At 36.1% G+C, this 25,539-nt stretch overlaps 1 protein-coding gene across 5 annotated transcripts in view; it reads left to right on the top strand.

Moving 5' to 3' along the window:
• The window catches only part of LOC149577529 (calcium/calmodulin-regulated receptor-like kinase 1), a 211,056-nt gene extending 202,348 nt beyond the window's left edge, over positions 1–8,708 (top strand). For all 5 annotated transcript variants that reach the window (XM_089824244.1, XM_089824223.1, XM_089824228.1 and 2 more), the window contains one exon: positions 8,254–8,708. In XM_089824244.1, coding sequence (XP_089680370.1) covers positions 8,254–8,457 — 204 coding nt within the window. In that variant the 3' untranslated portion in view covers positions 8,458–8,708. The remainder of the gene's footprint in view (positions 1–8,253) is intronic.
• The last annotated feature ends 16,831 nt before the right edge of the window (positions 8,709–25,539 follow it).

The following is a 25,539-nucleotide window of genomic DNA, read 5'->3' as shown; positions in this document are numbered from 1 at the left end:
CCAAGATAAGGATGCGGCGGAGCACGAGATGCAGTTAGCTAGGAGGCAGGCTATGGATGCTGCGCTTCTTCTAAAGGAGGTAGTCGAGGTTAATTCTCAGATTCAGACAGATCTTCGCATCAAGACAGAGCAGGTGTATGAGTTACGTCACTGGCAGCACTCTTTTGGGACACCCCCTTCTCTTTAGTATTTCTTTTGTTGTTTGTAAGTTGTCTCCTAATTTTGTTAGTCGTCAGGAGACGACTTTTCTTTTTGGGGGGGTGGTGTCAGCCGATTGGATGGTCCCAGCGGTGTTTCTGTAGCCGACGGAATGATGGTCATCGGTGTTTTGTATTTGTAGCCAATGGGTAATAGTTTGTAGTGGATGTAATGTTGTGGCCAACGGACTCCTTCGGGAAGGTTCGGCGGTAGTATTTATATCCCGTCTAGGATCATTGTAAATCATCTTCTACCATCATATTTGATAATGTAATGTCTGGCATATGCTAATATAATAAAAGGAGTTTGTTGTTCATGTTCCATGGTTTGTATGCATTCATTTATTTTACCTGTACGGTAAACAGTTGCAAATCTAGTAGCATACAAGGGCCCTAGCCCATCTTCCACTCTAGTAGAGGATGCAGACTTGCAAGACATTGTGGCAACCCTACCCAAGCCATCTACAAGCTGAAAAAGTATTGAGTTCTAAAATGTACAAAGTGACTAGGAACAAAACCTACATGAAACATCTTGTAAAGTGGTAGGGCAAACTAGATAGTGAGGCCACTTGGGTTGCAGAAGGGGACTTCAAGAAGAAGGGCATTGACCTTTCTCTCATTCCCTCTTAAAGTCCTACAAGGACTTTTCAGCTCATTGGGGGAGTATAGTGCAGGAGCCCCTAGGATAGGTCACTAAGAAGCAAATAAAGGTCTAGGAGCCTCGATAAGACATAAGATCTAGTAGATAGAAATAAAGAGTCATAAGTCATGCATGTGAAACATTGAACACTAATGTAATGCATGAGATGAACAAATTAGATGTAATGATGCATTTGTTGTCAATTAGGAGCAAAAGTGTAAAAAGTTGATTTAGAGGGCTAAATAAGCATAGTGGGGTAGGTAGACATGGAAATGGTCTAAATATGGCCTAAATACCTTCCATGTATGTTTTGGGGTCATAAGGTATAGTCTTACCAAGTCTAAGATGCAAAAATTGTCAATTTTGCAAAAGGTGCAACTTTTCTTGTCAAAGTTGCAAAGTTGGTTGAGTTAGGTGTGAAATGAGTATGTAAGGCCCTTCAAGTAACTTTTGTACGGTTAAGAATTTTGCGATTGTACGACATCATATAGTAGAACAACAAACTGATGGCAATTGGAATGAAGGTTGGAGTTTTGGATTGATATGTGATTGAATTAGTGTTCTTCTTTTTCAATATAGTTTCTGCATTGTTTTTACTATTATTTTGTTTTGGTTTGAAGTTCTGAACAATCCATTGGTGTGCACAATAAATGTTTTGCTAAACTGTCTGCTTGCTGACTTGTATTGGGCAAACTTGGCAAAATGGTGTCTACCAGCATTCCCCATGGTTAAAAACCTCATGAAACCTTGAGGAATGCTAGTAGACATCTTGTAAATTATGGGTTAGAGAGAATGGGACCAACAGTGATGGGCAAGCCAATTCCTTGGAAGCCCTAGCCGAGATTGTGAGGTACTCGGCTAGAAATTGTGCCAAGGAAAGAGGTATTCTTGCAAGGGTACAGCATTTTAGTTGGAATGGGTGTTATGGCATGATAGAGAATGGAGTGGAGTCACTATATGTGGAAGAACAAGTACCCAAGATCACTAGGAAAGGAGAAAGAGTGTTTTGTTGCTGGCTGGTCTAAAGGACCACTAAATCCTAGCAAACCCTTAAAAATAGGGATAGGGCATCCACTAGAAGTTGGGAACTTGAGACTCCAAGAATCTTGAAGACCTTGGAAAAGGGTATTCCAATCTAGAGTTTGTTTGGAGCATCCTTGAGGAAAGTTTTGCACCAATCACAACTTAGTCCATTTGGAGGGCTAATTGAGGGCTACTAGGCCTAATAGGAGATTTTTAAGGATTTGAAGGGATTGTATAGAAACCTAATGAATGAAGTGCGGGAAATGGATGAAAAGAAGTCCAAGACACCCGAGGAAGAGCCTCCAACCCTTGCAAGAACCAATGAACCAGTAAGGAGGCATAAAATGAAGTTCAAACTAATGAGCAGGCTTGAATAGATAGAATAGTCAAAGCGAGAAGTTGTTCTTAGTGGATTAAGAGTAACCTGTGTAAGTAGGGGATACCTGGAGTGTTTGTCCACTATCTACATTACCCTAGACTACTCCTATCAAGGTTCCATCTTCAAAATTATATGCACCTTATTTGGATCCGTCTTCAATCTGGTTTCATATGATGTGGCCTAATAGTTTCCCCTGCGACACCATAAATCTGCACTTTTTTCGATTAAGTGCCAATTGAGCTTGTCTACATATCTCCATACACTCCCTAAGGGCTACTAGGTGCTTGTCCTCGTCACTAAAAATTGACCAATTGTCAAGATAAGATTCGAAGTTCCCAACCAACATCTTGTCGAAAATGTGTAGGATATCTTTTGAAATGTTGGAGAATTATAGAGTCTGAACGTTGCCTTCCATTACAAAAGTTGTTTTAGGTTTATCTTCTTCGGCGATTGATATCTGGTTGTACCAAAAAATATCCATTCATAAATGAATAGATCTCATGTCCAACAACTTCTTCTAGAATGCTATCCCTAAAAAGTATTGGGTATGGATCCTTGATGGTGACCGCATTCAAACACCAGAAGTCCATGCGTATTCTAATTTGGTTGACATCATTTTTCAACAAAATTTATCATCGAGGATGCCCTCTCACTTGTTTGCACATAGAATATGATGCTTGCATCAAGCATTCTTTCAATCTCTTCATTTACCCATGCTGCGTAGTTTTTATTCATCCTATACAATTGCTTGCACTCAAGTACGACACCTTGCACTAGCAGGATCCGATGGATATAAAGTTTAGGCGAAAGCCCTATTAAATCTTCGTAGGTCCAAGCATATATATCTTTATAATCCATAATTTTTTTTGAATGTGAAGCCACCTTTGGACTAGCCGGGTTTGAATTGTTCCCACTTGGGTCGTTTTCGCAATATTTTTCCCTCAATGGTAGACCCCCTAAAGGATCTAAACAGAAATGGATAACAACTGAAGGTCTAGATTTCTGATATTTCCTTAGGAAGAAAAGAGCATACTCGCCTACTTCACAAGCTTCTCCCAAATACACCAGTAAAGTTCATTAAGGTCACTAAAGAGCAACCTTATCCCAAGTTACTTTCTATGATCCAAACCAAAGGGTCTATTAAGATAATATCTTATGCTTTCTATAATGGTCAACTACTTGTCTATAGTCCGTCTTTCAGTCTAGATAGGAGTGTTTCCTATCCTGCCTCTTTTATCTTCAGTCCAGATAGGAATGTGTCCTATCCTATCTTCAGATTTGTTTCTAAATTCGTCTTCAATCTGTCCTTGTAATTCTTTATAAGGAACACATTTGTTCCTCTGTTAATCAATCAATCATCTGAAAATCTGTTAATCTGCCAATTCTTGAATCTGGTAACATGGTATCAGAGCCTAATACGTTATTATTTCGAAAATTTATAATTTCTTTTGAAATTATCAGTGCATAAATTTTTCAAAATTATTCTATGCATTTGTTGGTGCTCGTTCCATTTGCAAATTGCATTTAAATTTTTTGGAAAAATTTCAGAGCTTTTTTGTGTTTGAAAAAACCTGGGTAGGGTTTCTATTCGGATTTTTGGATCATCAACAAATCGTTGAATTTGTCTGGAGATTGAAGCATCTCTGCCCTCAAAATTGTGATCTTTCTGCACTTGCATTTTTTCCTGCTCCTATGTTTATGAACTTGCATTTGTGGTTGAGGAACTCGGTGTCTTCTACACGCATTTTTTTTGCAAGGTTCAGTAACAAGTTTGGCGGTTATCTTCAGATCACTGCTTTGCAAATTGAAGAAACCAAACACGTAGGTCATTTTTTTTTAGAACAAAACGTGCCCTTTTTTTTGATCGCGTGATTTCTGGGCATCAATCTTCCTTCTCCATATTGCTGTAACCTCCTTCAAGCGTTGTTCGTCTATTCATATTGCCTTTTTTTGACCATTTTTCTAGAAAATCTGCCATTTCTTGCAAATTTGATCTCCATGGCCGTCGACTGGTTTTTTAGCTCAAAACCCTAATTTTTGGGGCTGGATAAAAATTTTGTTTGCAAATTCTTGGTGGGTTTTTCGAGAGCTCAATTGGGTTGTCATCCGATTTTTTTGGGTGCCTTGATTTTTGTGCCTCAATTTCAAGCCAGTGGATCTAGAAAATGACAACATATATCTTTTGGATTTTTCAAGCTCTTTTTTGGGTCACTTTGATTCTTTTGGGTCTTCCGTATTTTTGCCTTGAAATTTGTGCCTATTGAATTTCAGTCTTGAAGTTTGTACTTGAATTCTTTGAAATGACATCTTTGACTAATTTGATGTTGGAGGGCAGTCAAGGATTAAATGGCCGCAATTGTAACACTTGGAAGTAGCACATGCTGACTGTCTTCAAGTATCGTCGCTTGGATGAGCTTGTTCTAGGCATAAAGACTCGTCCGACCTCCAACCAAGCAGAACAAGACAAGTTTGATGATCACAATCGAGAGGCTGTTATGCTTCTCAAGCTCTCTGTTATCGATGATTTGGTACCGTAGATTCCTTCTGGCAAGTCAACTACAGAAATCTGGAAATATCTAATGGAGCTGCATGAAACAATATCACAAGTTGTCAAGCTTCTTGATCAAGGCGAAGCTACATTTTTCGCCTTCTAAATCTGTTTCTATTTTTATGGGTTTTGATTTTCTCCTCAAAAATCATTTCATGTCTGTAATACGCAAGGTTGCGTGAGATTCTAGGTTTTACCATTTTTTCCACAAAAATGAAGTTTTGTAATTGCAATCTATTTTGAGTCATAGCACTCTTCTAGCAAAGCTTCTTGGTTTTAGCATTCTGTAGATCCAAGGAGGGTCTCAATTATCCCAGAATGTTCTGACATCTGTACGTTGATCATTAAGGGAGGGTATTAAGATAATATCTTATACTTTATATAATGGTCAACTACTTGATTGTAGTCTGTCTTTCAGTCTAGATAGGAATGTTTCCCATCTTGTCTCTTTTATCTTTAGTCCAAATAGGAATGTTTCCTAGCCTGTCTTCAGATTTGTTTCTAAATTCGTCTTCAATCTACGTTGTTTCTTTTAGAAACAGCATTCTTGTAATTCTTTATAAGGAACACATTTGTTCCTCTGTTAATCAATCAATCAATCATCTAGAAATTTGTTAATCTGCCAATTCTTGAATCTTGTAACAAGGTCTAGGTTCCTGATTGTCTTAGAAAGACAAGAGCAGGCTTCTCTACCAATGGAAATAACTCCTACTTATGAGCTTTTAATGTGCCTTATGAAAATGAAAGCTCACAACAAGCATGTTGATATATTTTTTCCTTTTCCTTTGCTTTGCACTTGCAAGTTAGTACATATAATACCAAAATAAAACATATTAAACCTGCATGACCACTTGATTAGATCCTAAACCTAAATATGCAAGCTACAAAACTGAAATATGCAAGTTGTTAAAGATGTGCGAGGAAACAGGCTTCACTAGAATATTGTATTGTAAACTTCCAGAAGCTAGGTGACAGAGCCTGCAAAGTGACCGATGTCCAGAACTAGAACAATAAAATTGTGAAAGCTAGGTGATACAACAAGAGAAGCAGGGTGACAGACTACAAATGACAGTCAATCAAGTGCAGACCAGAGATATATTGTATACACAACAAGACTCTGTCATACAACATTTCGTACTGAAGCACAAAATAGCAGACCTACGACATGAAAAGCCAAAAATACAGGAAAATGGAGCTAGAAACTTGGTTCTAGCCCCATGGTGGGTGTCAAAAAATGTATACCAAAAATGTGGTCACTTCTATAAACTCTTATATTTGAGATGTCCAATGGAATATGGAGCCCAAATGGCAGCTTCTAGCTTCCTATCTATGATGTGCAAGAGATCAAGTAGCTATGTACCAATGGCTCTCAAATGAATCCAATAGATGTGACCCTTGCAAGGTGCACCATAGAATGGAATATTCAATGATAGTAAGCAATAGAGATGCAAGTATCCAAGATCCTCAAGATGAGTATGCGAAAATGCAAAGTAAGCTAGATGAGATGCAAGAACAAGAAAGTAAAGCTAATCTAACAAGATGAAAGATTACTTCCTCCTAATTAAGCTAGATTCTCTAAGCGAAGATGCAAGAAAAGGAAATGCTAAGTTAGAATGCAAGTATGCAAGTGCTCAAGAAATCAATAATCAAAATGACAACATAACAATAGCATGAACTCTAGGTTGATTCAAGAGTGATGAGAGAGCCTCCTTTTAAAAAGATTTGGAAATGAGCGGACAGTCAAGATTAAGAGGCAAAAGCATGATCAAGGGTGGAGATAAAATCTTGGTTGATCCACGTGCTCATTTCTTGAAGAGACAAAAGAAGTGGTTATGATTAAGAGGAAAAACAGTGAGTGGTGGAGATAAAGAGCCAAAAGCCTTCTTGAAAAGCCAGAAGATTCTATCTCATTGGAAATGTGCACACTCAAGGTGGGATTTGATTTATTTATATTTTTCATTTGCTTTTCCATGTGCACATAGAATAAAGAGGGTTTTTTAATTTAATTAAAAGGTAGCATGTTCTTTTAATCAAACAAAATTAGGATAAGGTGGTCAAATTATAGGATAAAATCGAATAAATAATTCTTTGACGATTTGATCAAGGATTATAGGTTAATAAATTATGCAAAATTGATTAAGCGCATAATATGGTCCAGCATATAGATTTAAATACTCAGAAAGGGGCTTATAGTCTGCTAGACCAAAATTGGGTGATTTACAAGTAAAAGGAAAAAAAGACAATAGTTAGACAATGACTATTAAGGGAGGGTATAAGAATACTGCAATATTTCTTTAATGGTCATCTTAGTCTTTAGTTTATTAGGTGGTTTCTATATCCGTCTTTAGTTCATGATTGTTTCTCTTAGGAACACCATCTTTGTAAATTTATATAAGGAGCTTTCATCTCTTTTGTTTAATACAACTACAACATTGATTTACCATAACAATTTCTTTATTTTTCTTATATTGTTAATTATTATTATATTAATATAATATATTACAATATATTATTATACATTTAGTAATTATATTGAATTTATTTATATATTTAAAAAATGTTATTATAATTATTTTATATCATCTATCTGCTTATTTTTATTGTCATAATTAGGATTTTAAATGGAGGACATGACAGTTTGTATTTATATTTTGGAAATACAAGCTTGAGTCCTGATTAAGGATATGCGCATTAGTTAGTCCATGCAGTGAGATGTGGAGGGCAGTCATATTTGCTAAATCCAACTTTCATGCACATTGAAGTGCACAAGGTGCTGGTCAGTGCAAGGGAACCAAAAAATAAATCATGCCTTTCTTGAACAGTTTTCTTATCCATCCACAATTTTTAAACTTTTATTTTGGGACTGGAGATAGACTGACTGCAACAAGGGACCAAGACGATTGGCCAAAAAGTCAATTGTGATAGAGGTCCCCAAGCAAAGTACAAATTGGAGGATAGAAATACTCTAGAAATCATAATCTAATATGAGCGAATACTCTTCAAGATCATATGCTAACTTAAAGTTAGAAATGCATTTTAGTTAATGTTGCTTGACTTCACTCTAGGACTTAGGATTACAAGGATTCTTTGACATAATGACATGTGAAACAAGGGAGCCCAGAGAATAGGATAAAAAGGGGATTGTCACAGGGGTTCTCATTCTAAGGTCTGAGATATTAAACTAGAAAATAGGTTCTAGAAATTAAACTCTAATATTATGGAGCTTATCTTTCAAGGTGAAATCTGAATTCTACATCATTAATGCTTGTGAGTGGATGTTGTTTAAGTTTTGACGAGGGCTAAGGATTGCAAAAATCTAAATTTTTGTGTTTTACAACATAAAACATTATGTTGCTTTATTTAGAATACAATTATTAATTATTATTGTCTTAAGAAACAAGCTTCTAAATATTGTTGATTCTGAAGTTTTCAATAATGAGAGCAAGTTTTATTCGTTTGAGTCCAGGTATCCATGAGTAAAGAGACAGAATGGCTACAGATATTGGACCCAAGGCTGCATCATAAATGTAATTCAGCTGAGTTAGTAACAATGGTATCAGTTGCCCTTGAGTGCATCGATGAAGTTTCTTGTAAACGTCCCAATATACAAGAGATTTCTTTGGCATTATCAAGTTTGAGACAAAGGATTAGCTTCACAACCATTCCTTAAAATCTTGTGTATCACACATCTCTATATACCTAGTAGCTTATAGCGTTTCATACTTTAAAATTTTGTCTTGAAAAACTCAGTTTGTTGGTTTTTTTAATCGTGTATAGCATTTCACCTTTACTTTCAAGGCAATTAACATTGTAAATATTTCACAGTAGTTTTGAAAGTTTCTTGTTTTCTACATATTACAGATTGTATAAACACTAAATCTTTAATTGGGAATTTTTTTACGATGAGCACTTTCATTTTAAGAGTATTCGGCAATATTATAATTCTATAAGAACTCATTTGTTGCTACTAAATAAACATGTATCCAAGCTCCACCTTGATGGCAATGCTATGAGAATCAATTTGCTAGTAATGTAAATATCATTTATAATACATTTGAAAGACAGAAAAGATGTTCAGAACTATGAAAGGAAGTTAACAAGACATCTGGTTACTTATTTTAAATACACTTAATAGCATGACTTCCATTACATTATTATCATGGAAATCTCAAACCAGGGACATTGGCCTTATGGTTAAAGGGTCAGTTCTTGCTCATCCTATTTTTCAGCCAATGAACTTTGTCTCATTTAAGCTTTGGCTGTATTAGTTGTTTATGTAATACCCGTGTTTGAAGAAGCATTGTAATACTAAACTTTGAGGGTTTCTTAGCAAATCTCTCCCAAGATAAGCCTTAGAGTGTGAATGGAAACTCCAGTGCCATTGATATCCCTTTGTTGTTTTGGTTGCTTGACCACTTAAAAACAGTCCTGATAAATTTCAAGCTTAGACTGGTGCTAAAACAATCTATATTTGAAGCAGACTATACACTTAAGCATTGAACTTGATGCTCTCTCAATACAATATATTAGTCTATATTTTAAATTTGTTAGATTGAGCACAAATATTTGCATATTTATTCTTTTATTTAGATTCAAAGACAAATTTAAATCAACCAGCTTTATGGTTAGTGACATTCCAGTCATGTTTGCTTTTTACTCTTGAGCCGTACTAGGTCCATCGGTCAATAATTTATAGGATCTTCTAGCGAATGCAAGACCAAGTGCCTATTTACGTTAGTCTGTCCCATAAGCTATGTTTAACCTCATATATGTTAAGAATATCTATCTATCTTTGATATGCACATTGATGTGTATGCACACACCCAAACCTCTAAATTCATCAATATATCTTATGAAATGTTAAAAATAGGTAAGGTACAATTGCATGTTTTCATCATTCGTATGACTATGTTTAGCATTTTCAGTTGTTCTTTCTTAGAAAATTTTATTGGAAGGTGAGAAAATCCTCTCTTAAAATTTGTAGGAAAAGTTCCTTAATCTAATCTACCCTTGAAATCTAAAATAAATTATTACATCATTATTTATGCATGCTATATAATTTAACTTTTGGGGTTTGGCATGTAAATTTTTTTGAAATAAATTGACATATCCTTTTGAATTCAGAATTTAGAGTAGAAGAAAGGAAGTATATTGTGAAGTTTTTAATTATGCAATTGAAGTATATCATGAAATAGATATGAATGTTATCAATTGATTGAAACAAAGGCCAATTGCTTCACATCAATAATAGGATTAGTTGATAAAAGTAAAGATATTAACAATAGAAACGAACTATATGTAATGTTCTTGACTGGTTTCAGAGATGTTCTTGAAAGTTTTGGAAAATTTCCCAAACAGTTTCGGAGATGCTCCCATGTTGCGCGGCCTCAGTTGCCTGTGTTGCGCAGCCACTTTCCTAAATGGTTTCGGAGATGCTCTCGATGATTTCTGCTCCGAAACCATTGTAATGTTCTTGTTTTCCCTTGCGCAAGGAACAACCAGTTGAATGTGGTGAATGGTGTACTAGACAAGACAGTTCATGTGCGAAAATTGATGTACGGTAACACTGTACGGGGAGCAAGTGTGTGATGTTGTACAGTAGAGCAAAGCAAACAAGTTCGTACTGCACAGGGATCGCAATGGGTAGGTCATACGGTAGCAAGAGAAGGTGTACGGTTGTGGGAAAAAATTGTACAATGGTTAGTTAAAGGTCGTATGGTGATTAAAGCCCATACGATGATTAGGAAAGGTCGTACAGTGAGGTGAAGGTGTCCGTATGATGGCAGGATGATGATGTTGTCGAGGGTGTATGGTGGTGTAGTACGGCAAAGGAAATGCAGAGAAGTTTGACAGTGCAATATAATTAACACGAGTAACTTGTAGGAAACCAAACAAACTTGCGGTAAACAATGATAATATTAGAAACTAAATGATATATATGCCGAGAGATGGTGCTCCGACTTGCCAAATCCAAGAAAAATATTACATGCATCAACTGAATAAGGTGAGGGTTGAATCCCACCGAAACCGCAATAAGCCAAATAGGGAAGGTTTTTCACTTCTGAAATGGTGAACAACAGAGAACCCTAAGTAGGAGTTCGCAATACAAAGAAATAATCCAGAATGCATACCCAAAGACTACCTATAAGTCGTGCTCAAATACCGGTCGGGAAACTTTCCAAGGGTGTACAAAGATAGCCGACGGCAACACAAACTACATAAACAAAATAAAAATGGGTCCGAGATATATTAAATCAATCGGAACCACAAATACAAATATTAACTTGGGCCCCATCTTAATTAGTTAAAGTAATTAATTAAAAGTCCTTATATTATTTAAATTTTGGGACCAGTTAATTAATTAATTAAATTTAATTATTACATTAAAATCTAGGGACATGACAAATCCTCACTGCCCAAAGATTGCTTGCCCTCAAGCAATTCGTCATCTGACGAAACATCAACAACTCCAGGGTCCCAAATCAAACACATGGATGAAATGAGTGAATTGTTATCAAACCTCCCTTGCACCACACTGTCATTAAGCATCTGTTGCGCCACTATGATATAAACCTTGTCGTAGCCTTCAACAAGATCCCACTGACACAAATTGATGAAATATTTCACGTCATTATGTTCAAAAATCTCTTTGGGTATGGTCATGCACATAGACTTTGATGCTAGCACAAACTTACTAACACAACCACAACGATCACTATTATATTCTTGATGGATGAAACCTTGACGAAGAGAGCTTCAACGGTGAGAATGTTGACGAAGGGGGCCTCGACTATGAGAACCTTGGTGACAGGAGATTCAGAAAAGGGTGCCGCGATGATGGAAGCCTAAGCAAAGAGTACCTCAGTAAAGGGAACCTTGGCAAAAAAAACCTCAACGGAGAGTACCTCAATGGCAAACAAAATTTTAGCTGCTGTTAAAACCTCAATGACACGTAGAACCTCGGTTGAAGCCTTGATGATGGATAGAGCCTTGATAGTGAACAATGTCTCAATGGCGGCAAACGTAGCTATTGTGACCGATCCATCCACAATGAGGGACACACAATGATGACGGAGATAGCCATGACGTCATTGACAAATACAACTACAGCGACAGATATAGACTTGACGTTGGTGATGGACACAATGACGTTGACAGACGCAATGACGGTGACAAACATGATGATGGACTTGGCAATAGACACAGCTGCATTGATGACAATGGACACAATGAAGATGACATACATGACGACAACGACGGTGTCAAACATGGCAATGGACAAGGTGGCGGTGATGACAACGGACACAATGATGATGATGGATATGGTGACGGTGACAACAAAGGACACAATGACGGTGATGAAAATGAACTCGACAACGAACACAGACTCAATGTCGATGATGGACACAACGGTGACGGAGCCAAACTCGACAAGGGACACGAACTCGGCGTTGGTAATGGACACAATAGTAAGGAGCATGAACTCGTTTGTGACATTCACGATGGTGACAGGCACGAAAACATTGATGGACACGAACTCGACGACAGACTCGGTGTTGGCGACGACGGACATGAACTTGGCATCGGTAATGGACATGACGGTGATGGACACGATGGTGACAAACACAATGAGGATGATGGACACGGACACAGACTTAGTGTCAGTGATGACGGTGTCGGACACAAACTCGACTATGGACATGGACTCGGCATCGGTGATGGACACGACAGTGACGACGATAATGAAAACATGAACTCGACGTCGGTGATGGACACGATGGTGTGGGACACAAACTTGACTGTAGACATGGACTTGGCATCAGTGACGGACATGACGGTGATGAACATGAATTTGACGTCGGACACAAACTCGGCATTAGTGATGGACATGACGGTGTCAGACACAAACTCGATGATAGACGTGGACCTTAGCATTAGACACCACTTCTATGATGGACACAACTTCGACAACTGATAGAGCTTCCTCAATAGATAGTGTGTTGGTGATAGGCACAACCTCAGGCACAACATGATTTGTCCATGTCTTCACAAGATCCATGCAAGCAACCTCTTCATTTTTTTGGTGTTCTCCCCATGTTGGTGTAGTAGAAAGATTTAGCAAATCCTCCTGGAGCAGCCCTGTAATCATGTCTTCATTCTCCTCATGTAAAGCAACACCCTTATCGTTGTCATCCATTTATTCCCACTTGTGCAAATGAGATATAGTTTTTCTTCACAATGCTTGAAAACATTACTGACCAATCTATATGCTGCTATAGAGGGGATACAATCTAGATTATGGACAACCCATAACATAGATGTGATGGGTTGGGATATCTCATCCATCTCTTCAATGCACAAAATCATAAGACTCTCCATAGCAATTAGAATCTTAGTATCGTGATCTTCCTTGATGGTGACCAAGAAGTGTTGAAACATATCATGGACCAAATTTTGCAATTCAAGATTTAAGAGAAGATTACATACTTTGACATTTGCATAATTCTCCAATATTGTAGATCTCCTACCAAAAGGGTCACTACTGAAGTCATCAAGACTCTAAAAGCTGTCAACTATCAATTGCAATATCTCTATCATGGTGTTATCATCATATGGTGCTTTAGGAGCCAAAATTCTCAAGACCTCGTTGAGACATGTTGTAACTACAAATCTTTTATCCTTGTCATGGTGTCTCAAAAGCCTGGGTTGACTTAAGGCATTCTTAGTCAGCGAGAGGATTCTCTGTATAAATCTTGAAGGTAATTGGTCCACCTAACACAAACATACTTCCAATATATCTAATGGAAGATCAACACCCTCACTGAGCTCTTTGCCAATCCTTTGTAGTACTTTCAACCACCACTCTTCATTGCTATTCGGGGCCATAGTGTGATCCAAGTACCAAAATCTCTCAATCATCTTAGCAGGTTGGCAAGATCACCAGTTCTGATACCACTACAATGTTCTTGAATGGTTTCAGAGATGTTCTCGAAAGTTTTGAAAAATTTCCCGAATGGTTTCGGAGATGCTCCCGTGCTGCACGACCTTAGTTGCTCATGTTGCGCGGCCACTTTTTTGAATAGTTTCGGAGATGCTCCCGATGATTTCTGCTCTGATACCATTGTAATGTTCTTGTTTTCCCCTATGCAAGGAACAACCAATTGAATGTGGTGAATAGTGTATCAGACAAGACAGTTCGTGTGGGAAATTGATGTACAGTACCACTATACGGGGAGCAAGTGTGTGATGCTGTATGGTAGAGCAAAGCAATCAAGTTCGTACTGCACAAGGATCACAATGGGTAGGCCATACGGTAGCAAGAAAGGGCGTACGGTTGTGGGAAGAAACTGTACGGTGGTTAGTTAAGGTCATACGGTGATTAAAGAAGCTCGTACGATGATTAGGAAAGGTTGTATTGTGAGGTGAAGGTGTCTGTACGTACGAAAATGGCAAGTGCTCGTACAGTGGCAGGATGATGATGTTGTCGAGGGTGTATGGTGGTGTAGTACGGCAAAGGAAATGTAGAGAAGTTTGATAGTGCAATATAATTAACACAAGTAACTTGCAGGAAACCAGACACACTTGCGCTAAACAATGATAATAACATCAGACAATATTATAAACTAAATAATATATATGTCGAGAGATGGTGCTCCGACTTGCCAAATCTGATCAAAGTATTACATGCATCAACGAAATAGGGTGAGAGTTCCACCGAAACTGCAATAAGCCAGATAGGGAAGGTCTTTCACTTCTGAAATGGTGAACAACAGAGAACCCTAAACAGGAGTTCACAATATAAAGAAATAATCCATAATGCATACCCAAAGACTACCTACAAGTCGTGCTTAAATACCCATCAGGAAACTTTCTGAGAGTGTACAAAGATAGCCAATAGTGACACAAACTACAGAAAGAAAATAAAAATGGGTCCAAGATATATTAAATCAATCAGAACCACAAATACAAATATTATCTTGGGCCCCATCTTAATTAATTAAAGTAACTAATTAAATGTCCTTATATTGTTTAAATTTTGGGATCAGTTAATTAATTAATTTAATTTAATTATTACATTAAAATTTGGGGACATGACACTATATGGTTGAAAATGAGCCATAATCCAAAGTCATGCAAATCTACTCCAAATGATAGAAAATACATGCTATACAAAGTTAAAAATCATTGTTCTTGATTTTTAACATAAGGATCTCACACATACAATACAATACTCTTTAAGTTTCCGATTTGATTGAAAACGTCAACAAAAGTGTAAAACAAACTCTCATTCTATCCTATATGAGTAAGACACAAATTTATAAGCTCTAAGAGATGCTTATAGAAAAAAAATGTTTTGAAAAATGTTATAAAGTAATGATAAGTTATATTCTCTGTAAAAGAGATAATACAACACTTTAATAGCTTGAAATATGATTCCTTTGCATAAAAAATTGATCCCAAAATAGGTTGCCAATATCAATGATGGTTGTGATTTGACACTTTTCCTTTAAAACATTAACTTACCATTGGGTTTTGAGGTAGCTGATTTTAACATGAAATGTTGGTTTCAATTTAGATTTGAGGTGGTGGAATTCAAAAAGTGTAGTTATATGATTATTTGCTTTCATTCACAATTGCTAGTATTCTCCTTTGGCCACATTCATACAAAAATATGCTTGGCAATGATGAAGTGGTTCAATGTTTGTAAAGGGCTTCCTTATGTTCTTCAATTAACTTAACTGGTTGTAGCTATTTGGTCATAAGTTTTCCGTTATGAACATCATTTTCCATTGGTGTGACCACCATCAAAGTGCTCCTAACCCAAAATTCTTGCCCTCTAATATTGTTCGGTATAAATCTATAGGAAATATGATTGTTCATAATGTTTTTCAATTTAATTAGGTGGTTGTATATGTTTAGCCACACATTTTCTGTCTCGAACTTTGGTTTCCATTGGCATAACACCTAGAAAAGTGCTCCAAACTCAAACTTCTTAACCTTTAATAGTGGTTGGAAGATTAGAAGGAAAACCACTTCCCTTGGATTTTGGGTAGATCATTTAGTTGTAAGAACCATATTAAAAATGTCATATTTAAGTATTTTTACCACCTCTTTTGTCAAGCTTAGTTTTATAAGGTAGTCGCCATTTGACATTTCATGTCAACATTGTAACTTATAAAATGCAATTATCACTTTGTTGAACTAAGCTTCCCCCCTATCATGATTTCCCCATCTTACTACCACATGATAACGTGAATTGTCTCATATTTAGAACCCATTAAAATAATATATTTCTTCCAAATGCATTGGTGTTAAAATATATTTGATTAGTGATTAGAAGTTGTTTAATTTGTTTATGGTAGAATTTAGCATAGATATTTGGTTCATTTTAGTAATAAATGTCATCCAAATTGCTTTTAATTTTTTTCAAACATGTGTCAGATACTGCAATGTAATTGGATGGATTGACAAAAAATAACTCATGACAAGAAGGTTTTAAAAACACTTGTTGCATAAAGCTTTTGACAATAACAACTAAGAACTCTAGACACTTTAGAATGTTTTGAAAACATTATGAGAAGACATGGAACACTCCTCTTACTACAAGCACACTCCAATATTCTTGCAAGATAAGTGAGAATCAAGCATTTCTAAACTAATGGGAAAAGTATTTGTTTCATGCAAGCTCCAAAGCTTTCTTGCACACTACACATTATGTTATTTTTCTCTAACAAAGATAAGCTACCACAACACTCAAACATAATTGCATGATATAGCATGTCATTTATGACAATGAGCAATAATTAAGTCATTTGAATGGATGAACAATTCATCCATTTACATTGAGCTCTTGAAAACTTCCTAGAAATTAGGTGCCCATAAATAGTCAAAAACCTAGTCTTTGTAACATTATGGTATCTCGATTGTTTATAAAATAATTCCTTAACTTTAAAATGATTTTGAAATCTAATATCACAGACTACAAGGGTTAGACATTGTTAGGCTAAATTTGCAATAGAGAAAGAGAAGTCAATGATTAAAAAAATGTCAGAGATTAAAGTGGTGTAATGAAAGAAATAATATAGTTTTTAGTATAATCCTAGCAATATATTTCTAGAACATCCTTGAGTAAAGTTGATTGCAACAAGCATTTCATTTCCAACAAATTGTGAATTGGTAAAGTTCTTTCAAATCTTGTAAGCGTGAGATAGATTAGCCAATTTGTTTCATACAAGTGTGCTTTAGAGTAGTTTTTAATTTCTATAGGTGTATATTTAAAGAGACTGTCAAACAAGTTTTTTCCTTTCTTTTTTGCATATAGTCATGTGTACTACTCTAGATTGATGAAATTTAATGATGAAGATTACAACTAGCCTGCCACTTTTGGTGTTGATATTGGGGGTAGGTGTGATTAGGGAATCATGACAATTAATTTGGTAGCCCTTTTGGTTTATAAGTTCCTCAAGAAATATTTGTCTCTCAAAACCCCTCATAAAACACCAACTCTAAAGGAAAAGGTTATTGCATCGAAAAAGCAAGCTATTTTTTAGATTATTTTTAGTTGGAGGACCATCACTCCAAGTCTTAATAAATAATATTTCTTTAAAGGTTTTTTTCTGATTGGTAGTAATGTCTTTTATTATTAATAATAAATTTTTTTTACATACCATAATTACAACACAACTACCTTATGCACAAAAAACCACTAGCCCACCACTACTAGCAAGTGTCACAAACCAACAAACAACAACCCATGAAAATTCTACAACCACCCCTAGAACAAACCACCAACCCCCAAAACTAGAACATCATGTCACCCATTATAGGTAAAAAGTATCCCATTATAAAGACAAACAAACAAAAAACAAAGGCCATAACTATTAGATTGATAGCCATGGGTCCTAAGAACCCATGAAGACCAACAAAACCAAACTCCTACCCAAATTAAGGATACAAGGAGCTACAAAGATGCACCAAACATTCAACATTGTAGCCAAAATTGGGGCACTAAAATTTGTAGAGGCTCTACCACAAATAAAGACTAACCTAACCCATTACCTCCCTCCATGGAGATAGTCTTACTCGCTTCAACTCACTTCTTTGTCCTTTAATGTCATTTCATTTTGATATTCTCATCATGGAACACCACCCTCGACATCTAAATTACCATGAATTCTTCTTGGCTAAGAGAGAGCTTCAACAACTCCCATACCAACAATTTCGTCATATTCTTGGTAATTTGCCTTTGCAAATCTTGGATTTACTGCATCTTCAGTCACATTAAACCGTACTCCCAAGATTTCCCACTCCAATATTGAGTCCATTCTCCACTAGATACTCCATCACCGAACACATATTAGTTTATGCATCTACCAATCCCTACCTCTAAGCCATAATAATAGTAATATTAAATAAATCCATGTTCCAAAGTGATATCGATGCTTTGCAACAGTAAAAATTTCTCCTCCGAACACTTCCAAAATAATGCTCACCTGATCCTCTTCATTGTACTTGAAGAGCCCCTTAACTAGCCTAAAGAAGGCTACTTGAAGGCAAGTAGAAAGAAGGGTTAATTTTTCTTCCATGATGGATTCACAATCACAAAACACCTCATTAAAAAAAAATGGCAATACGATATCTGCCTTCCAAATAAAGCAACACCCACAACTCCATCATATTAACACAACCAATAAGGGACAATAAAGGAATGCCAAATTTGCACAGATGAATGACATTACACATGAAATACAAGATTTAAAAAATCCTCCTCACATACATCATGTTCCTCATTAAACGTTAGCTCCCATTTTGAAAGGGCGTCTTCTACCTTGTTACCTCTTCTTCATACATGACACACAAAAATCCTTAAGGAGAATAATTCATTTGAGATTGTTATGATGAATTTTTGAAGGTGTGAATCACCCTTCGAATGAAGTGTAAGAATTTGTCTTTGGAAAAAATTCACCCAAGATCAAGGAACTCAAGCACAAGCACAACAATAGACCAAAAGAGTATGATCAGAATAATGATATGATATTCGATTCAATGTGAAAGTACACTAGGAGTGTTTGTATATAAAGGCATCTCGAATGCTTCTAGAATGCTTAGGAATCAACACACTGATAAGTCTTACAACCAACCACATGTCCACCAAGAGTGGATTATCCTCCATTAAGTACAGGAGTAAGTGCAATGATAAGAGGATAAGCTTACAAAGGTGTAGCACGCAAAATTATGTTGTGACACCATGTGCTTAATTAAGAGTGCTATTAATTGTGTTGTATACATGACAACTCAGTTAATTATGCAAACTCCAATGTTGTAGACACCATGTGTTAAATTAGAGTTGCTTACTCCAATGTTGTCAGTATGACAACTCATAAGAGTACACAAACTCCTAAGTGTCTCACCTAAGAAATAATAAAATAATGCATTGACCTAAGTAAACTTAAGTAAAATGTAATAAGTAAATACTTATTTACACCAACACCCCCCTTAAGTGCAGCTTAGGGGAATGCACTTAAGTTTACGAAAGCTAAGATGAAATGCAAGATGGGTCTCGGCTACTAGGCCATGTTAGGTACCCATGTACAAACCAATGCAATCTCTCACAAAGCAGAGAAAGAGGGAAAACCTCATGGGAAAAACCCTCCTCCAAAAAGAGAGATGAAAAATCAAGATGCATGGATGGATGGAGTAATCAAGATCCCCCCATTACGACATACATCAAGTATATACAAAAGAGAATTATGAGAAGGACAAAACCCCCATAAGAGGAAAAAGTCCCCTCCATAAAAGAGAAGAAAGGAGACAAGTTAGTTCCCCCCCCCCCCCCCCCCCCCCAAATGAAGAATGTTGATTAGTGATAACTGCTCCAATGTAGAAGTTGATCCAAGACTACTGAATAATGTTCCTCCCCTTTGGAAGAAACATTATCATAGGTACAAATGAGATGCTTCCCCTATGTGTCGAAAGAATCCCAATAATCAATGATGCCTCTGAAACCTGCTCATCTGTCCCTATGTCGATACTAACTATCGCTCCTTCCGATATTGCTGAAAAGAACAATGTCAGATCTAGCAAGGATGGATGTAGAACCTGTCCCAAAGAACCAATTGTCTCCTCAAATGATAAAGAGACCTACAATTGTTGTACATAAAAATTCACAATCATATCAACCTATGAAGACTAATCATGTAGAGAATGGATAGAAGGGTCAGAGTGAGCCCTCACAACAACTGAAGAAGGATCTTCTTCATCAAAGAGAAGATGTATATCATCAATGATGTCTCCCAAATCGGCTATGTGTGATTCCGCAAATAAGCTTGAAATATATGTCAAGAAGCCATCCACTGATGTTGGAGCTAGAAGACTAGGTGTACCCTACTGTGTTGGACCTATCATTGTGGCTATATATGCATGTGGAATGTGTTGATGATGTGACCATGGACTGCAACTGTCAATAGGATCCCACATATTTGAATCTCTTGAATCATTATCACTGGTGTCACTATTAGTTTCCACAATAGATGAAGTGCAGGGAGGATTGGAGGATAACCTGGGTGAACTTTCCTTAAAGTGAACATTCCTCTCTATGAAAATCTCATTTGTCTCAGGATCCATAAGTTTGTATGCCTTAACACTGTCTTCATATCCGATGAAAGTACAAGGCCTAGATAGTGGTGCCTTACATCCCCTAGAAGATATGTTTGCCCATGCTAGACAACCGAAGACTCTGAAGTGTTTCACAACTAGTTTTCTACTGCACCATGCCTCAAAAGGAGTCTTTCTATCTAAGGCATTATGAGGAGACCTATTAAGTGTGTGATTGGCACTGCTTATAGCTTCGACTTCAAGTGATGGATCAAGAGACTTGGCTTGTATCATGTAACTTGCCATGGACTTAAGAGTTTGTATCCTTAGTGTTGCAACATTTGTCTTGTGCGGACTAAATGTTGGTGGATTTTGAAGATCAATACCCTCAATTTTGCAAAAGTCTTTAAGTCTTGTGTTCACATATCTGGTTTCATTGTCCATCCAAAGAACTTTGATGGCTTTCCTTGATTGTTGTTCAACATGACTCTTGAAGGCTAGAAACTTAATCTAAGACTTCATTCTTATGCTCAAGAAAGTAGAACCGAGTGTAGCATGAAAAGTCATCAATGAAAGAGAGGATATAGCGACCTTGGCTAACTGATGTCACTGCAAAAGGACCTACTAGTACCATGTGAACCAACTGAAGAATAACTGGTACTCTTGAAGACTTCCCTTTAGCAAACTTCTCCTCTAGATGCATATCCACTTAACATGTTGAACATTCACCTTTGGAAAAGTTGATTGTAGGTAGACCTTTGACCATATTGTTTGAGCAAAGTTGATGAAGATAGCGGAAGGAAAGATTCCATACCGCTCATGCCATAATTTGGTTTGTGAATGAGATTGAGTCAACAAAGCATGTGAAGGAGACTTAGGCACAAACTGAGAGAAAGAATACAACATTGTGTCATGATTAACTTTCCCCACCGCAACCAATGAATCATCTTTTAGATTGTGCACCATTACTGAATTAGGAAGAAACTCAACTTTATTGCCATCTCCATAGTGAGTGATTTGGTAAATTGAGAGGAGATTAGAGCTAAGATTAGGAACTTAGTGAACTTCTTTGAACTCTCCGTTTTCCATCTCCACATGTCCTTTCCCTTCAACTTCCATTTGTGTATTATCTCTTACAAAGATGTGTGGTACCTTAGACTGCTTCAATGAAGAAAAGTCTCCTTTTGAAGAACCCATATGATATGAGGCACCTGAGTCAAGAATCCATTCCACTGAAGAATTTGAGTTTGCCATAAGTGCTTGCCCTTTGCCCTTTGAATTTGAAGATGAAGATCCTTTCTCCTTATAAGCATTATGAAGTGGAACATTGTGCTTCTTCGTGATGGTTGTCAACTCATCAATCTTTTTATGATAACACTCATGTTCATCTTAACCCATCTTCTTGCAATAGGCACACTTTTTCTTCTCCTTATTGGTGTCCCCCTTCTTGTTTGAATTCAAGGAAGACTTGCCTTGTTGATTTGATGGTAGTGTTGGCTGTTCTATATCCTCTTGTATGTTATTTTCCCACTTCTTGTTCTTGCCCTCTCCTTTATTGTAAGTTTGAGTAGTTGAATGTTGAGAACCCTCATTATTGGCCACCAATGCCTTAGACTTGGGCAAATTGAGAATCCTCATTGATTACAACTTCTTTTCTTCATTCAACAATTGAGAATAATGATCAAAAGTGTCTTTCTGATAGGCAGCCCCTAATGTAGTCTTTGTTGTGTTGTAAGAAGAAACAAATGTGGAGTACTCAGATGGTAGCTTATTATGAATGAGATAGATTAACCTGTCATCTTTAATAGGACTACCACTATCATCAAACTTTGTTCTTAATTCATTCACCTTGATGATAAAACCTTGTATAGAATCAAATGTCTTAGGATCTAGGTAAACAAGCTCATCTTCAATTTTGTAAACATCCTTCTCAAACACTTTACTATATAGGTTTTTGAGGGCATCCCAAACATCGTTGGATGTCTTGTACTTCTTGATCTGATAGAGGATTTTGTCTTCAACCCCCAACATAATATCACTTAGGGCTTCCCTATCTGCAGATTCCCAAGCATCAATGTCACTTTTAGATACTTGATCACCTATTGGTTTAGCAAGGGTAGTATCTACATATTAAGAAACTTCATTATGCATTAATTGACACCACATTTTAATGGACCATGTAGCATAGTTATGTGGTGTTAATTTTGGAAACTTAAAATTTCTCATGATGCAAGAAATGAAAGAAAACAATAGAAAAAGAGGAACACAATGCCAAGAAACACCCCCCCCAAATGAAAGATTTTGACATTTAGTGCATTTACAATGGCCACTTGCCAATTTTGGCCTTAGTAGACTTCTGATTTTGTTGTTTACAACCTCTTTATGGAGTACAAATCTAAAACTTACAGTGTATCTTAGATATACAATAATTATGAAGTTATATCTGTTGATGTTTAGCATTAGGAGAAGTAAATCTGAATCTTCTATAATGTTATTATTTGTGATTACATTTTAGAGATATAAGCAATTTGTGTTCTTACTCTGATATTTGTCTTACATTACAGAGATGTATTTGTGCACCATTGTCTGATATACATGACAGAGACATATATATATGTACATGCATTCATATTGATGTATGCATACATATACCTATACATACATCCCTGTTATGTATATGGAATTGTGACAATAAATATACATTATGATCGACCAACTTAAGTGGTCAAGATTCATATTACTTATGACAGACCTTGCTGTTTACCACAACATATATCACTGTCAGGCTTCATATTACCTGTGACTAAGATTAATGATGGGCTTCTTACTACCCTCAATGGATGGTATTTTTGGGGTGCTATAACTTGCGTCAAATATTCCTTCTTGTGTCAGGTCTCCAACCCGTGTCTTGTCGCTATTAATAACATTGTGATCATGCCTTGTGTTATCGAGTAAACTAAACATGGAACAATTACGTATTAGTTGAACATGCCTCTGAAGAGGCATGTCCCTACATGGCCTTTGGGCCACGTAGAGGCATGACTCTTCAGAGTCATGGCTATTCATTGAATATATATTTGAGATCATTCAACTGTAGTGAACATATAACAACAAGCATGCAAGTACCTACAGAATCATATCCACATTATAATATCATTGCTATTATTATTCACAACATTTGTCTTATAGTGATCCAGTAAAAGCAATCAATGTTGAAGAAGGAAGAATTCAAGAACTTGCTGCAAATATAGTGAAGATAAGTAAATTTATTCTGCTTATTTGATTCAGAAATTATAGATAAATATTTGTAATTGTTTATCTATCAGATATCCTTTACTTTTAACATGGTATCAGAGCTGCACTGATAATAAAACCATTGCAAAATTTTTAATTTTGAGTCTAATTTAAAAGAAAAAGAAAAGTTTTTTAAAGGGCATTAAGATGGTGAACCATGTAAGAATTGAAAATAGATTAGATGGAGCTTCAAACTTTTCACCGTGAAAAACCAGGCTATTAATAATTCTAAGAGAGATGGAATTAGAAAATCACATCAAATCTAATTTACCTATGCCTGAAAATGAAACTAAAAAAGCAAAATGGAAAAGGCACAATAATAAGGTAATGTAAATAATCATAGATTCAGTAAAAGATCGTATACTTCCTTCTATAGCAAATCTCAAAACTGCATTTGATATGTTCTCTACAATACAAAGTACATTAAAAATTAATAATACAAATAGATTGCTAACCTTGAAACAAGATCTACTTTACATAAAAATGAAAAAGGAGAATCCATTACATCTTACTTCCTTAGAATTATTGAATTAAAGGATCAGCTGGCTACTATGCATAATCAAATAGATGATAAAGAATTAAGTATGATTTCCCTTAGAGGACTTCCACTATCATGGGAAACCTTGGTCAAAGGTTTAGCTCTCATCCTAAACTTCCAAATTTTGATCAACTAAAGAATGAATGCACTCAAGAGGAGTCCATATTAGCATCTAGAGGTTTAATTTCAAATCAAGATAGTGACATATAAGCTTTGTATTCCAAATCAAATAAGAAAAGAAAGTTCAAACATGACAAGAAGGAAAACAATAAAAATCACAAATCTCACAAACATCGAGATTGGTCCAAAGTAAGATGCTTTAAATGTGAAAAGCTTGGTCATTCCTACTATGTGTGTCTTGAAAAATAGAAAATTCAAGCAGCTTTGGCAAAAGTTAAAGAAAAGAATAATGAGAAAACAGACAAAGAAAATTATGCATTTATAGTAACTCTCTCAAGTGAGTTAAGCTCTAATCACAACACCTGGATCATAGATAGTGGAGCTTCTCGTCATATTTCAGGATTTAAGGACAAGTTTGAGACTCTCAAATCATGAATTAGAAGAAGGAACTATTGGAGACAACTCCTGTCACCCAATTAAAGGCATTGGTACTTGTTCTATTCAACTGAATTCTTATATCACTCTTCAACTCAAGAATGTCCTTTATGTGCCAGGGATTAAAAGAAATCTTGTCTCCATCTTCAGACTTGCTGATCAAGGGTAAAAAATTACATTTCAAGGAGATAAAGTTCTATCTTGGACTAAGAACTCATCTATCAAGAAAGCCATATCCATTGGGATTAGGGATGGAAGTCTTTATAAACTATGTAATCATAAAAAACCAAAGTTAAACCTAACTATTAGTAAAGATAAGACAAATTCCATTAAAATTTGGCATAGAAGATTAGGTCACCTTAATTTTCAAGCCTTAGCATCTATAAGTAAAATTGTACAAGCACTTCCAAATCTTAAATCAGATCACTCAAGTATCTATAAAGGGTGTGCCTTAGGGAAAAACACTAAACAATCCTTTCCCAATAGTGTTCATATATCTAAAAACATAATTGAGTTGATTCATATAGATCTTTGTGGTCCTATGTCAGTTCTCTGTCTAAATGGATATCAATTCTATGCAATTTTCATTGATGGCTACTCTAGGAGAACTTGAATTTATTTTCTGAAACAAAAAGAGTCTTCTGAAGTCTTATCCAAGTTTAAAAAGTTATAAGCCCTAGTTGAAAATCAATCAGGACAAAAGATCAAAACCCTTCAGTCTGACAATGGGGATGAATTCACTTCTAATATTTTTAAAGACTTTTGTATTCC

The sequence above is a fragment of the Cupressus sempervirens genome, chromosome 1, assembly GCF_028749045.1.
Source record: "Cupressus sempervirens isolate cs-2001-9-10 chromosome 1, ASM2874904v1, whole genome shotgun sequence".
Taxonomy (NCBI): domain Eukaryota; kingdom Viridiplantae; phylum Streptophyta; class Pinopsida; order Cupressales; family Cupressaceae; genus Cupressus; species Cupressus sempervirens.
The sequence above is the reverse complement of the archived record's forward strand: the minus strand, read 5'-3'. Positions and strand labels throughout refer to the sequence as shown.